This window comes from Leopardus geoffroyi, chromosome D4 (assembly GCF_018350155.1).
Source record: "Leopardus geoffroyi isolate Oge1 chromosome D4, O.geoffroyi_Oge1_pat1.0, whole genome shotgun sequence".
Classification (NCBI taxonomy): Eukaryota; Metazoa; Chordata; class Mammalia; order Carnivora; family Felidae; genus Leopardus; species Leopardus geoffroyi.
In genome coordinates, this window is record NC_059342.1 from 90,285,105 (window position 1) to 90,299,741 (window position 14,637).

Sequence of the window (14,637 nt, forward strand, 5' to 3'; positions counted from 1 at the left end):
AGTTTGCGCCGAGCTCGGTTCTAGTCCCGGAGTGGACAAGGTGGTGAGACCTCAAGTCTGGGGAAGACATGAGAAACAGATCAGCCAAGATAGTTTCAGATTATTCTGCAGGAGAGAAAACAGGGTACTGTGCTGGAGAGTGACGGGGTGGGGGTGGGGGGCAGTGAGTGCTACTTTAGAGGGAAGGGAAGGAAAGCTCTTTGCGGAGTAACATTTGAGTTGAGCTCTAGACTAAAAAGGCGAGCACAACTCTAGATGGAAGATGGTCCCAGGCTGGAAGCAAGGACAAAGGCCCTGCACCTGATCGCTGGAGGAACTGGAAGACGGCCAGGGCGGCTGGAAAGGAGTGAATACAGGGGAGAGTGGTGGAAGTCCAGGTCAGAGGTGGGCAGAGGCTGCTGGGTTAAGTTCAGATGAAGCTAGAAGCAGCCTTGCAGATGTAGTCCAATCCTCCCGTTTCAACTGCGTCCTGAAGAAACTTGGCCTATGATTCAAAGTAAAGCTTTTGAGTCCAGGCCAGTATATATAGCACTCAAACTTTTATAGACTTATTGAACAGTAAACATAACCATATTGGCAACTAGTTTTTCACTGAATCCGATAACAACACTGTGTGGGGATTGTAGGATTATCTTTATTGGGTGTTATCAGCCTCCCCCTCTGGATGAGAAAATTAGGGCTTAGTGTAACTTGTCCAAAGGGACTTACGTGGCCCAAGCAGGATTCAAACCTGTGTTCTCTCCACTACTCCGCTATCCTGCCCCTCCCTGCACCTACCACGTGACTTCCTGGGGCTTGAGCTGCCCAGCAGTTTTGATTAAAAGCGCACAACCTGTATTTCCGTGAAAGTCTGGAAGCGAAGCAGGCTGGAGAAATCATGAGTACACATCACATCACACACCACACACACACTACCACCACCCACTGGCTGCCCCAGGCCTTGGGTGAGCAGCTGGAAATCTGCCTGGTCTGCTCTGGAAATGGAGTGTGGGTGTTACCCACTGTTGGTGTGTAAGGCCTTGAAGAGCAAGTCTGCTGTTGGTGCAAATTGCTCCTGGTGAACATTCTTACCCAGAGTCTTGTTGGTATTTGCAACATTCAATGAAGATGATGGGGGTGAATGAACCCATAAAAAGCTGGAACTAGAAGGCAGACTAGAGATCATCCGGGCCAGTGGTTCCAAAAGCACTGTGCCAATCTCCTGGGAGGCTTTTAAAAAGTGCAGATTCTCAACTTGGCATACAGACCTCAAGGGCTTCAGGTGCCACTGTTGTATCATATTAAGATCCATGGACGTGATAATGACATTGTAGTAATGTATGAGAATTCTTCGGCAGCAGATACATGTTGAAGTATTTAGGGACACATAGGATACTGACAACGGATATTTTCAAAATGATTCAGCAATGTGTGTCTGTGGATGGTGAACCTAGGTGAAATCTATATGGGTTTTCACTGTACTCTCTCTTCAACTTTTCAGTTGAAACTGAAACTCTTTTTTCAAAATTTAAAAACAGTCCATTCCCAGATCCCATTTCCAGGTACTCTGTTTCAGTGAATCTGAATTTCTCAGCCTCCCTCCATTCTGTTGCACAAGGTTGGATACCACTGAGCTCATTCAACACTCGACTTTCCTCTCCCACCCATTTCACAGGGGAAAAAACCGAGGACCCAAGAGGGTGACTAATTCGATATCACCCAATTGGATTAACAGTAACATCAAGCCTGGAATGCAGATCTCTATTTCATCATGAAAAATTTAGCGCTCTATGCCTGTGTGTGTGTGTGTGTGTGTGTGTGTGTGTGTGTGCGCGCGCGCGCGCGCGCGCGCGCGCCTGTGTGGAAAGGGGAGGAGAATGGGACCAGATATGGAGTGGGGAGGGTGGAGGCAGGTATCTTCGTTTTGGAAGTCAAGTATAAACGGACTTCTAGAGCCCCGTCGCTTTGAACACAACCTAGTGGCGATTCTTGGGGTTTTCTCCTATCTGAGAAAACTCTAAGCAGGTGCACTTTGGTGGCCACCAATAGTTTCCTGAAAGAAAACCAAGCCAGGCAGCTCCGCGGCCGTTGGCGTCCCGTCGCCATGGAGACAGACCGTCCCATTCTTCCTCAAGGGGTGGTCTTGATCTTCAATCCTTTCCCAATCCGCAGCGCAGGGCCCGGAAGTCGCTCTGAGGACCCAGAGGGGCTTATGAAAGGCTTTAGGGCTCCCTGGGAGAGTCGGTCGGCGCGAGGTGGGCGCGCCCCCCTCCGGAGAGGGCCGGGCGTCCGGGAACCACCCCGGGGCCGGATGGTGCGGTCCGGGACCGGCGTCGGGCGCGTCGGACCTCCGCGCCCGCCAGCCCACAGGGCAGCGCGCCGGACCCAGCCAGCGGGTCGGCACCCCGCGACCTCAGGATGCCAGAGGCCCAGAGCTCCCGCCAGGACCCCAGGCGACGGAAGAAGAAGCAGCCGGTGCGCCGCACGGTCAGCCAGATCTGCCCGCCCCCGCGGCGGCCCCTGACCGTGGCCGACATCCGGCCGGGCATGGAGAACGAGAGGCTGGGGGTCGTGCGGGATTCCATGTTTCAGAACCCGCTCATCGTCAAGGTGAGCCGCCCCCCACCCCCGCCGCCACCCCTCCGCGCTCGCCCCCTCGCTGGGCACCCACGCTGCCGGGATTTCCACCGCCGAGCCCTGGCCCCCGCGGCCCCGCTCTGGTCCAGACACGCCTGAACCCCTGGGCGGTCCCGGGCAGGTCGCGTCGCCTCTCTGCGCCTCAGTTTCCTCATCCTCGAAGTGGGATGATAATGGCGCTCATTAAAGGGAGTGGTTGAGAAAGTTCCACAGGGTGGTCCCCGCCCAGCGCCTGACACCCAGTGAGCCCGCGGGGTTGGCTGCTGCTGTTTACCCGGGAGCCTGCCGGTGAACCCACAGGGTGACACACAGGGAACGCGCACCCAGACTGTGTCCTTACTCGCCACCTGCCGGGCTGCCGCCTCCCCCTTTCCCCTGCACGCCTGGGCTGCCACAGTGCGGCGAGCGTTCTGTGTCTCCCCTGGAAGCATCACTTCACAAGTTAATTTTCACCCAATCATACTCTTCTTACCCAGAACTACAACCGTAGGAGAAAAGAGCGCGAAGATCTGCCCTAGGGGGACTCGCAGGCCGGAACGGGGGAGGGAGCTGCGGTTTCTAACCAGGTCGCCTCCCCTTTTATTGCACACCCCCTCACTTCAGGGGTTTGGGGACTGGTGATCACCCAACGCTGGAGGGGCATCTCCAGGCTTTGCCGGGGCCACAGGAAAAGTCGAGTTGAAGTTTGGCACCGGGGTGGGGGGCGCGGGGAGCCGGTCAGGGAGCAAGTCTATCTCGCGCCACTGGAGGGCAGTGTGCTTTCAAAAATGCGCCTAGTTCCCGGGTGCCGGAAGTGGAAGGCGCAGGTGGTAACCATGGATTCAGTAACGTTGTATCTGAACGCCAGGAGCTCATTAGAGCCCAGAGGTTTTTGCTGTTGTTTTCTGCTTTTTGGTACGGGGAACCTGGGCTTTCTTAACCGCCGCGCTAGAATTAGCTGAGTTCATTGCCTCCTGCGAAAGCACTGACCCTCTCCTCTTGTGTTCCCCAATCTCTTCTCGTGGGCCACCCCCCACCCTCTCGGGGGGCTTATGACACCGGCACCCTTACACTTAGTATGGACCCTTAGCACCCCCACCAAAGTGGAACAAGGTCCTTTACTTACCTCTCGGTGAGAAGAGCCGCTCTCGGTGGACACATGGGGCTCACCATTCTGGGATCAAGGGGAGAATCAAGTCCTCCACCTCTGATCAGCTGCTTGGGTGTTAGATCGCTGCTTTCACCCAGGCAGGTACTAGTGGGCCAACCCCACTCTCCTTACATGTAAAATAAACGGCATTATGAAGTTAGCAGTGTTCTCCACGGTGAATTAGGAGTGTGCGATGCCCACCCCAAGCTATATACGGTTGACCTTTGAACAATGCAAATCTGATCCTATGCCGGCCCAGTTATATGCAGATTTTAAAAAATCGACACAGTGTAGTACCATAAATCCTTTTTTTCCTCTTCCTTATGATTCTGTTAATAACATTTTCCTTTCTCTAGTTTACTTTATTGTAAGATTACAGTACATAGGGGCGCCCGGGTGGCTCAGTCGGTTAAGCGTCCGACTTCGGCCCAGGTCCTGATCTCCCAGTTCGTGGGTTCAAGCCCCGCGTCCGGCTCTGTGCTCACGGCTCAGAGCCTGGAGCCCGCTTCGGATTCTGTGTCTCCCTCTCTCTCTGCCCCTCCCCTGCTCGTGCTCTGTCTCTCTCTGTCTCAAAAAGAAATAAAAACAATTTAAAAAAAAGAATACAGTATATAGTACGTATAACATGCAAAATATGTGTTAATTGACTGTGGGCTACAAAGCTTCTGCCCAACAGTAGGCTGTTATCGTTAGGTTTGGGGGGAGTCAGACGTTACAGTGGTCCCACCCGGCTGGCCCAGTCGGTAGAGTGTGCCACTCTTGATCTCATGGTCATGAGTTCAAGCCCCACCTTGGGTGTAGAGCTTACTTACAAAAAAGCTTTGGTGGAGCTTTGACTGCTCGGGGATCATCACCCCTAACCCTCTGCCTTGTCCAAGAGGCCACTGTATATGCACACACACACACGTATACACACACATACCTATAGGTATATGTATCTAAACACATGTATTACACGTACGCGTTTATGTGTATATATATGTACATATGCACACATGCATATATGTATATCATACATATGCACACCATGTATATAATATACGCAGATGAGTAAAAATCCCCCCTCCTTCTTTTCCTTTTGCTCACCCCGTATATCAAGAAGGACAGTATTTTGGCCTCTGGATGGCACTAGCTGAACAGCTTCCACAACGAATCCGGTCACTGATTCCTTCCCGGACCTGAACTTCCTGGTTGGCAAATGTGCAGGAGATTACTGATCCACGGCTGGGTGTCCTGCCTTCAAGTCAGGAGAGGAAGAGCCGGACTGTCCTGGCCAGTGGTGACTCAGCCTGAGCGGCAGGGACGTCACTGGTGATCGTGCCCCACTCTTCTTGGGTCAGGGACAGCTAGCCTTTTCTTCTTACTTTCCTCCCTCTGGTTCTTGATGGGCTATGAGCTACTTTCTGTAGCAGTTGACATTGGGTCCACATTTCGATATTTGCCACCCTCTCCAAGATTTTCGACCAAAACCTGACCTAAGTAAAAGTTGCAGAGACCTTTGAGAGTAATGAGGAAACTTGACCATTACCTTTTCCAGGCCCCTCCTTACAAATGGGTACACTGGGGCCATCTGTGGTGGGCCCTCTGCCCAAGGTTCTGGCAGAGCCTGGGTTAGAATCTGTGTTCCCTGGCTCCCAGCCCAGCATTCTTTTACCACTCCAAACAGCTTCTTATATTTAAACAATATTTATTTATTTTAAAGGTTTATTTATTTTTGAGAGACTATGAATCTGAAGCAGGCTCCAAGCTCTGAGCCGTGAGCACAGAGCCCGACGCGGGGCTTGAACCCACGAACCGTGAGATCATGACCTGAGCCGAAGTCGGACACTTAACCGACTGAGCCACCCAGGGGCCCCTGAACGGAATTTAAATTATGAAAAAACTTTGGGATTCTTGGCTTTAAAGCTGAGGAAACTGAAAGTATTCCAGACTATGGAGTCTTTAAAAACTATTTTTTAACCTATGTTGCTGTGTTTTGAGGCTCGGCTTGTGGATTTCTTCTTGGCGGTATGCCAGAGTCACAGGCGCACGTTTGCGGACCCCCGCATGAGAGTGCGCCTTCTTGTGTGTGGCAGAGGTGGGAGTGCCCTCTCCCAAGGTTGTCTTTAAGAGGATGAGTGCAATGGGAGTATATTTTGGTCTTGTCTAAGTCAGAAGCTGAAGGTTGCATCTATATCGAAAAATATACCACCTTAGAAATAGTTGTTTATTCCACCATATTGGGGGGGGGTGTTGCTCAAATTGTTTTCTCCAGTGAATACGATCAGGATTTGTTTAATTTTTTTTTTTTTAATTTTTTTTTCAACGTTTATTTATTTTTTTTGGGACAGAGAGAGACAGAGCATGAACGGGGGAGGGGCAGAGAGAGAGGGAGACACAGAATCGGAAACAGGCTCCAAGCCATCAGCCCAGAGCCCGACGCGGGGCTCGAACCCACGGACCGCGAGATCGTGACCTGGCTGAAGTCGGACGCTTAACCGACTGCGCCACCCAGGCGCCCCAGGATTTGTTTAATTTAAAATGCAGACACACTGCCTGAAACAAACCCAACACTGCCATTTCACACCCATGGAATTTGCCAGGACGTATACGCATCAGTTATTCAAGAACGTGTCTGCAAGATGCCGCAGTAACCAAGTGAAAAGTGAAAAAACGCAGACATCCAAGCAGGTATTTTATCTACAAATGCTCAACAACTACTTGCCTCATTTAAAATCAAGCCCACTGGTTATTAGTGGGACCGATTGAATCAACTGGGTGTTTTATGTGGCCACAAGAAAAGAGTTAAATATTTTCCATTAGAGAGGGCTTCTACTCTATTGTACAAAGTGACGTGCGGTTAGCCAGTCTTCCTTCAAATGTGACTCTCCGGGAGGAATAAAATTAAACAGAGAAAGAACCCAGCTTCTTTCTGCTTGATTCCCATTTCCCCCAGAATTCTGTGACTCAACATAGACTCCTGCTACAATAGCCTTCAAGGCTCCTTCACAGAACCTGTCAGGGTGCACCCTGCCTGCCATCGGAACTGAGCTGATATCCTGTCAATACAATTATAGGGAGAGACTGCTGGGTTTGCTCCACTGACAGCCTTGAATCTTCTGTCGCCCTGGAGAGGCAGGCAACGTACAGGGGTGGAATTTATTCAGTTGAGCACCCTTGGAAAGTGCAACTGATCATGGCACCCGATTTTTTCATAATTTATTACTGACTTTGTTTTTCTGTGGGGGTTTATGTCACAAATAAGAAATGCATGCATTTGTAAAATAGAGTCATAAGATCACATTCGTTTGGGGCTGGAGGGAGGCTTACAGACATCTAGTCCAATTTTTTTTTTTTTTTTTTTTTTTTGAGGATGTGAAGGCCCAGAGAGAGAAAGAGACTCATCCAAGGTGCCCTCTGACCTGGTCACAGAGGTGGGATGAGATTCGTGTCTCTGGACTTCTGGCCCCATGTCCTTTTGGCCACATTACACAATCAGTTAATTCACGGCAACCCAGATTGGTTACATCCACACCGCAGGCAGGCAACAATGGTCCGCCAACGAGCCTGATTCCAATAGCATTTTCCTCAAGATTCCTTCCCATGTGAGCTCTACTGATTTCTTAGGATTTGTGGCTAGCCAAGAAGTGTTTATTGAATGTTTACTAAGTGACCAGCACCATCCTAAACTGTCTTGAGGGGGCATAGAAACAGGTTCAGGGCTCCACCCTTGCCCTGCCCACAAACCACAAGGAGAGTTAACTATTTAGCTAGGGAGGTGGAGTGTATATGTGTATATTGTACATGTTTGTATATACGTATGTTGCATATATATATTGTATATATGTGTATATATGTGCATATGTATATATATGTATATACGTGTGCATTGCTTATATACATATTACTGCGCACACACACACACACACGCAGGCAAACACGTGCCTAATCGGATAAAGAAAGTCATGGAGTCCCTCCTTGTAACTTTCAAGTGAAAGGCACCAGCCGGGGGTTCAGATTTAGGGCGAGGAAACGCTGAGCAGGACTCGGTGGGCTTAGTGAAGGAACAGACCCGGAGCTGGACCTTGAAGTGGGGGGAGTTACATTCTGATCAGGGGCAGACTAGGAAAAATTCAGCCCTCTGGGGCCAAATGATTTCACCTTCTTGAGATCCGAAGTGTTCAAAGGTTTCCACCCCAAGGGGAGTTCTGGTTTATGAGACCAGGCCCCGCTGCTGGCATCGTTATCATTACCGTCACGAGGAAGCATTTGTTGAGAGCCAGTGTGTTCAAATTGGATGCTCTACAAAATTAGGCAACCACACCATGCCCACTAATGGCTTAACATCTCTAATAAATATTGATGCTGGTGAGCATAAATGCATACGCAAAGAAGGCAGGCAGACAAACACAGTTGTACAAATATCCCAGCGTGGGTCAGTCTTTTTATTACGTTTGAGTAAAATCGGAACATGTTACGTTCGGCTTTATCTGTTGTAGGGAATGTACCTCTGATCGCTCAAATCCTTTTACATTCGATTAGGATGTAACAGGTGAAAATAAAAACATTGGCGGGGATGGGGGGGGGCTGAGAAATGAACGGCGCATCCTAATGGCCCCTCTCGGCTGGCCAGTAGGTAGGGTTCATTTCTCGAGGGTAAGCCGTGGGTTTCTGTCTCTCTTGGTCCTTTATACTTTCTTCTTCTTTTTAAAAGCTTCCCCCCTCCCAGTGCCCACTGATACCGTTTGGTGGGCAGGAGCTGAGGCAGTGAGCCCGTCTATCTGCTCAAACCTGTGGGCTTTTCAGAAAGCCAGGCAAGTTCCTCCCTCCTAGGCTTTTCACCACGGCCTGGGGCAGCTGCCCTGAGGGAGGAGCCCACCTTCCTCTGTCCCTCTGGAAAAGGAGTGCTTTGGTTCTAACACATTAATGCAGATAGACTCTCGGAATCGGGGTTCCCTCAGGTTTGGACTCTGCCACCTTCTGGTTGTGTGGCCCTCAGAACCCTGCAGCACTCCCCCGGGAAGAACTCTGAGTTCAGCAGTCGCTTCCGGGACCTTCCAGAACCTTCCAGGCTCAAGTGTTGTTCATTGTGTAATTAAGGCCACTTCTCCTTTATTTGAAAGACACGTTCTTGATTTACAACTGGCGGACGCGATTTCAAGTCCCTGTTTTCTATTGCAGTGGTTTTCAAGCTGTTCAGTGGCCTCTCAAAGCGCGGGAGTCCCCATAAAAGGGCTGGGTCACACTCTTCTTAAGATAAATGCATCTTTGGGGCGCCTGGGTGGCTCAGTTGATTAAGCATCCGACTTCGGCTCAGGTCATGATCTCGCGGTTCGTGGGTTCGGGCCCCGCGTCGGGCTCTGTGCTGACAGCTCGGAGCCTGGAGCCTGCTTGGGATTCTGTGTCTCCCTCTCTCTCTGCCTCTCCCCTGCTTGTGCTCCGTCTCTCAGAAATAATAAACAAATAAACTTAAAAAAAAAAAAGGAAACACATCTTCAACTGCTTAAGAAGTATAATTAAAAAACTGAAGGAACTCGATGAAACGTGCTCTATGTGAAATGCTAACCCTGGAGACCACTCATCAGCTACTGAACTGACGAGTTTGGGGGGTATCAGTTCTGTGTCTGTGCTGGAACGGTGGTCGATGTGTCACAGGTAGGGAGGGATTATAACCAAGCACAGATCCTTCCGGACTCTCCAGCTGGGCAAATCCATTTGTGTAGGACAGTGTACGTAAGCACTCTGCCACGGCCCCTGGGAGCCGGGCTCTGCTCAGCCTCAGACCCATCAGCTGGGCCGTTGCTCTCGCTTCAGAACCTTCTGGCTGGTCAGGCAAAAACCAGCGAATGCACCAGTCATAATCACACCGCGGTTCGGTTGATTTTAGCGTACGTTGTAAACATTGCGTGCTTCTCGTCCGGCTTTCGTCTTTGTTACAGAGGAAAAAAAAAAAAAGAAATGAGAGCATTTGTGGTCATCGGTAACAATTCAACTGTGGATGAAATTGCTCCTCGACTCTCCTTTCAAGCTCCTGAATCAGTGAGGACCGTTGAAACAATTCCAGGCCGCAGCTCCTGTTTTCACGCAACCACACGCCCGCACAAATGTAGTAACAGGCAGGGAGCCATACAACTAGCCTCCTCCTGGACAGGTAGACCAGCAGAGCGGAGCAGACAGCAGGCTTTGGATCCAGGGAGATCCAAGGGGGAGCTCTGTCTCAGCCACTTTCTCGCTGTACCACCTGTGAGGTTCCTTACCTTTGAGCCTCCGTGTCCTGTCTGTGAAGCGGGTGATGGTAGGTGGCTCCTGGCCACGGGGGAGTCAGTGAATCCTCACTGAGGATTCAGTGAGATCATCAATCGCCCTTAAGTATAGTTGTAAATCTGAACTTATAAAATAAAGACGTAACGAGACAAACCCACCCCCCGGGCCGCTTTGTTCCCGCTTGGCGCTCTTGTTAAAAAAGAGTGGCGCCCACAAAGGGTGACTACACCTGTCGTGGTGAGAGTTTGGTACCGTACGTAATTGTCAGATCACTACGTTGTACGCCTGAAATCAATATAACGTTGTATGTCAGGGGCGCCTGGGTGGCTCAGTCGGTTAAGCGTCCGTCTGAGAGAGAGAAGGAGACACAGAATCCGAAGCGGGCTCCAGGCTCCGAGCTGTCAGCACAGAGCCCAACGCGGGGCTCGAACCCACGGACCGCGAGATCGTGACCTAAGCCGAAGTCGGACGCTTCGCCAACTGAGCCACCCGGCTGCCCCTGGTTTGGTTTTTCTCAGCGTGAACTCATGTGGGATTTCTAAAAATGTTTATTTCTTTGTTTTGAGACAAAGAGCGAGCATGAGCAGGGGAAGGGCAGAGAGAGAGAGAGAGAGAGAGAGAGGGAAAGAGAATTCCAAGCAGGCTCCACACTTTCAGCACAGAGCCCGACTTGGGACTCGATCTGTGATCTGTGAGATCATGACCTGAGCTGCAATCAAGAGTCGGACACTTAACCCACTGAGCCACCCAGGCGCCTCAGAAGTCATGTGGGATTTTAAACGGGATGGATCTGGTACACCAGAAATCAAGCTCGTGGTGGGCCAGAGCCCCAGCATGGCCCCTACGCTCTCATTGTGGCACTGAGTTTAGCATTCTAGGGAAGCAAATACATGTGCTTTCTAAAGAAATCAGATGTATTTTTCCACCCAAGAATTTATAGGCACATCAGTGGTCGGTCAAGAAACGGACTCACGTGGGTCAATGAGCAGAAAGGTCACCCTGCGTAGCACATGGGGTAGGGTGGAGCGCGGCCGGCCAAAGGCATCGTGGAAAACACATAATGAGCCCAAAAGAAGGATTTTTGATCTTTTATATGAACCAAACAATACATATTTGGGAAACCAATGAGCCCAGAAGCGTACAAGATAAATTTCTTTGTGTGGATCAAAATCTCTTGTGTTTGTCCAGAGGGATGAAAGTAGGGATCTGGAAAGTCTTTGATTCCAGGGCCCAGTATTAGTGAAAGGCTACAGCTCGGCTAGATGGCCGGTCATTATGTCTAAGCTGCATCACAGTACCAGAGGAAAGGCCCTCGTGAGCTCGGACGCCACGGCACAAAACCCCTCCCCCTCACTGCCGGCAGTGGGGGTCCAAGGACGTGTTGGGAGGGGTGATCTCTTTTTATTTTTAGATTATTTATTATGAAAAAAAAATTTTTAAGGTTCCTTTGATTTTTTAAAAAAAATTTTTGATGTTTGAGACAGACAGAGAGAGATAGAGTGTGAGTGGGGGAGGGGCAGAGAGAGAGGGAGACACAGAATCCAAAGCAGGCTCCAGACTCTGAGCTGTCAGTACAGAGCCCGACGAGGGGCTTGAACTCACAAACCGTGAGATCGTGACCTGAGCTGAAGTCGGATGCTCAACTGACTGAACCACCCAGGTGCCTCTTAAAAAAATTTTTTTAATTTTTTTTTTTATTTTTGAGAGAGAGAAACTGAGCGTGAGTTGGGGAGGGTCCCAGAGAAGAGGGAGACACAGAATCTGAAGCAGGTTCCAGGCTCTGAGCTGTCAGCACAGAGCCCGATGCGGGGCTCGAACCCACAAACTGTGAGATCATGACCTGAGCTGAAGTCAGACACTTAATCAACTGAGCCACCCAGGCGGCCCCCCCCCGCCTTTTTTTTTAGATTTTATTGTTAAGTAATCTCTACATCCAATATGAGGCTCGAACCCCCAACCCCAAGCTCAGGACTTGCTCGCCCCACAGACAGAGCCAGCCGGGCTCCCGGAGAGAGATCTTTAGGCTGTAACATTTCAATGAAGGGAATTAGAAAATCCGCTAGCAGCTTGGTCGGGCAACGTTACTAGGAAGCAGTGAGTTTGTCTGTCTTGCCACGTTCAAGTGCCGTCTTGTCTTAATGTCCCCGTTATGTACCACTGCCTTCATATCACCCCTCTGCCCGCCGGCAGGTCTTTCAGAACAGAGCCGTTGGCTTGCTTGCTTATTTGCTTATTTTCTAGTATGTATTTGAGACTGTTAATGGACCCATCAGTCCCTGAGCAGATACTTAGTAAGTCCCGGCAAGTGCACAAGCCACGGGTGGAAACACAGGTGGTTTAAGGATTCGTTTCCAAGAAGCTGGTCTGGATCAGGGGAGAGCCGGACTCTGCAGGCTCCCGCCAAGTCAAAGTTACTAAAGGCCAAGGAGAGGGGAGGAGGGGCCAGAGGGGCCATATTTCGGAGGGAAGGCAGGAGCGGTGTTGGAACGCTAGGGCAGCCTTCAGACCTCACGCACCTGGCCTGGGGCTGTGGCACGGGTCGGACGCCAGTGGGCGGTGGGGGAGGAGGGCCACCCGGAGGGGGGCTGGCCTGCGCAAAGGCACAGACAAGAGTCCGAGGTGGGCAAAGTGTCTTCGTTAAGAAGGCACAACTGTGCGATCCTGTGGACGCTATCAGGACAGGAGCGGGACATACACGCATTCATTCATTCACTCACTGCTCGAATTAAGAGACACTTTTTTTTTTTTTTTTTTAATTTTTTTTTTTCAACGTTTATTTATTTTTGGGACAGAGAGAGACAGAGCATGAACGGGGGAGGGGCAGAGTGAGAGGGAGACACAGAATCGGAAACAGGCTCCAGGCTCTGAGCCATCAGCCCAGAGCCCGACGCGGGGCTTGAACTCACGGACCGCGAGATCGTGACCTGGCTGAAGTCGGACGCTTAACCGACTGCGCCACCCAGGCGCCCCAAGAGACACTTTTGAGGACCTGCGGCGCCCCCGGCCCAGAGCTGGGCACCCAGGACATGGGGGTAAACTGACCTGGCTGTGGGCTTTGCCCTCAGCTTCTAATCTGATGAGCAGAGACTGCCATAAAAACAGACAGTGGAGTGGGACAGATGCACGGACAGGATCCTCGCTCAGGGCTGAGGGCAGCACCTGGCTGGGGGGGGAGGCAAGGGAGCACCTCCCAGGCCACAGGGCCTGACACGAGGATTGGGAAGTGTGTGTAGGGAGCTGGAGTGGGGGCGGGGGGGGGGGGGGTCACAGGTGGATCCAGGTGTTGTATGGCCTACAGCTTATGCAGTTTTGGGAACCCTCTGTAAGAAGCAGGTAAATGGGGCGCCTGGGTGGCTCAGTCGGTTAAGCGTCTGTCTTCGGCTCAGGTCACGATCTCATGGTTCGTGAGTTCGAGCCCCACTTCGGGCTCTGCGCTGACAGTGTGGAGCCTGCTTGGGATTCTCTGTCTCCCTCTCTCTCTCTCTCTCTGCCCCTCCCTGACTCACGCTCGCGCTCTCTCTCTCAAAACAAAAGTTAAAATAAACAGATAAATAACGTTGGAAATTAAGTCCAAAGCCTTGGAAGGGGCCACGTGCAGGGAAGCTTCATTAGGTTCAGGGTGAATCCGCTTTGACTGGGGGAGAGCAAGCATTCTAGGAAGAGGGATGGCATGTTGGAGGGGCCCACGGCAGGGTGGGGGGGGGGGGATGCAATGGTGACCAGATCTGAGCGTCCTCGGATCCCTGCCAGGCCAGGTTACATGTCATTTGTTCGCGCATTCGTTCATTCTCTAAGCATCTCACACTTCTCCTGGACCAGGCCCCAGGACCACAGGGACCAATGCTCTGGGGGCCCAGGTGTTCTGCATGCTCTTGGTGGCCCTGAAACCTTGGGAGCATCTAGGCCTCGGGTCCTGCACATCCAAGTGGGTTTCCCGAGAATTACCCTAAGCCTACCTTCCATTTGCTTATTCGACCACCTGCAGAATGTTTGTGGAGGGGCTGTTAGGTGCCAGTCCGGCCTTGAGGGGGCCGTGAGAACCTCAGGGGCCAAAGTGGAAATAAACGGCACAGAGAACAGATCTCTGGGCTGAGAGGCAGGCCCCCAAATCAACAGCGGGGTCAAGGCGCCAGCGCTGATGGGGACACATCAGGGGTGAGCCCCGCTGGGGGTGCTGTGGTTCTCCTGGGGGAAGCCGTGGGCGCCCTCCCTGCTGTGGAGGCTGCGGAAAGCCCCATCGACGCACCCCCTGCCAGGCCCCACGTTTGGACACGCGGGCGATGGCGAGGGTTAGCGACTGCGATTTGTTGACGTTTTGCAAGTTAAACAAGCCCCCCCAGCCTGTCACACTCCAAGTTTCCACCGAGCCCTTTGAGGACACCTGCTGGGGTGACACCCAGGGTCGCTCAGGGGCGAGTGCCGGGCTTCACGGCTGCCTCCAGAACCTTCATAAACTGTCACTGAAGATTTTGCTCTCTCTGTAGGCGCCCAGTGGGCATAAATTCGGAGGTTTGAGCGAGTCTTTCAGAAACTTCCCTTCTAAAAGGAACGTGCCTGTCTGGCGTTTCTGAAGGCTCTGTCTTTTCTCAGGCGGCTGCTTGCTTCTTTCTGTGGATCGTCCCCCGAATCGCCTGGCAGGATGCTCGCGG

The 14,637-nt window shown here is 51.6% G+C and overlaps 1 protein-coding gene across 1 annotated transcript in view; it reads left to right on the forward strand.

Moving 5' to 3' along the window:
- The first annotated feature begins 2,318 nt into the window (after window positions 1–2,318).
- Window positions 2,319–14,637, forward strand: part of CFAP77 (cilia and flagella associated protein 77) — a 131,043-nt gene continuing 118,724 nt past the window's right edge. Inside the window, exon 1 of the mRNA XM_045468280.1 lies at window positions 2,319–2,589. Within this exon, the coding sequence (XP_045324236.1) occupies window positions 2,398–2,589 (192 nt within the window). The 5' untranslated portion in view covers window positions 2,319–2,397. The remainder of the gene's footprint in view (window positions 2,590–14,637) is intronic.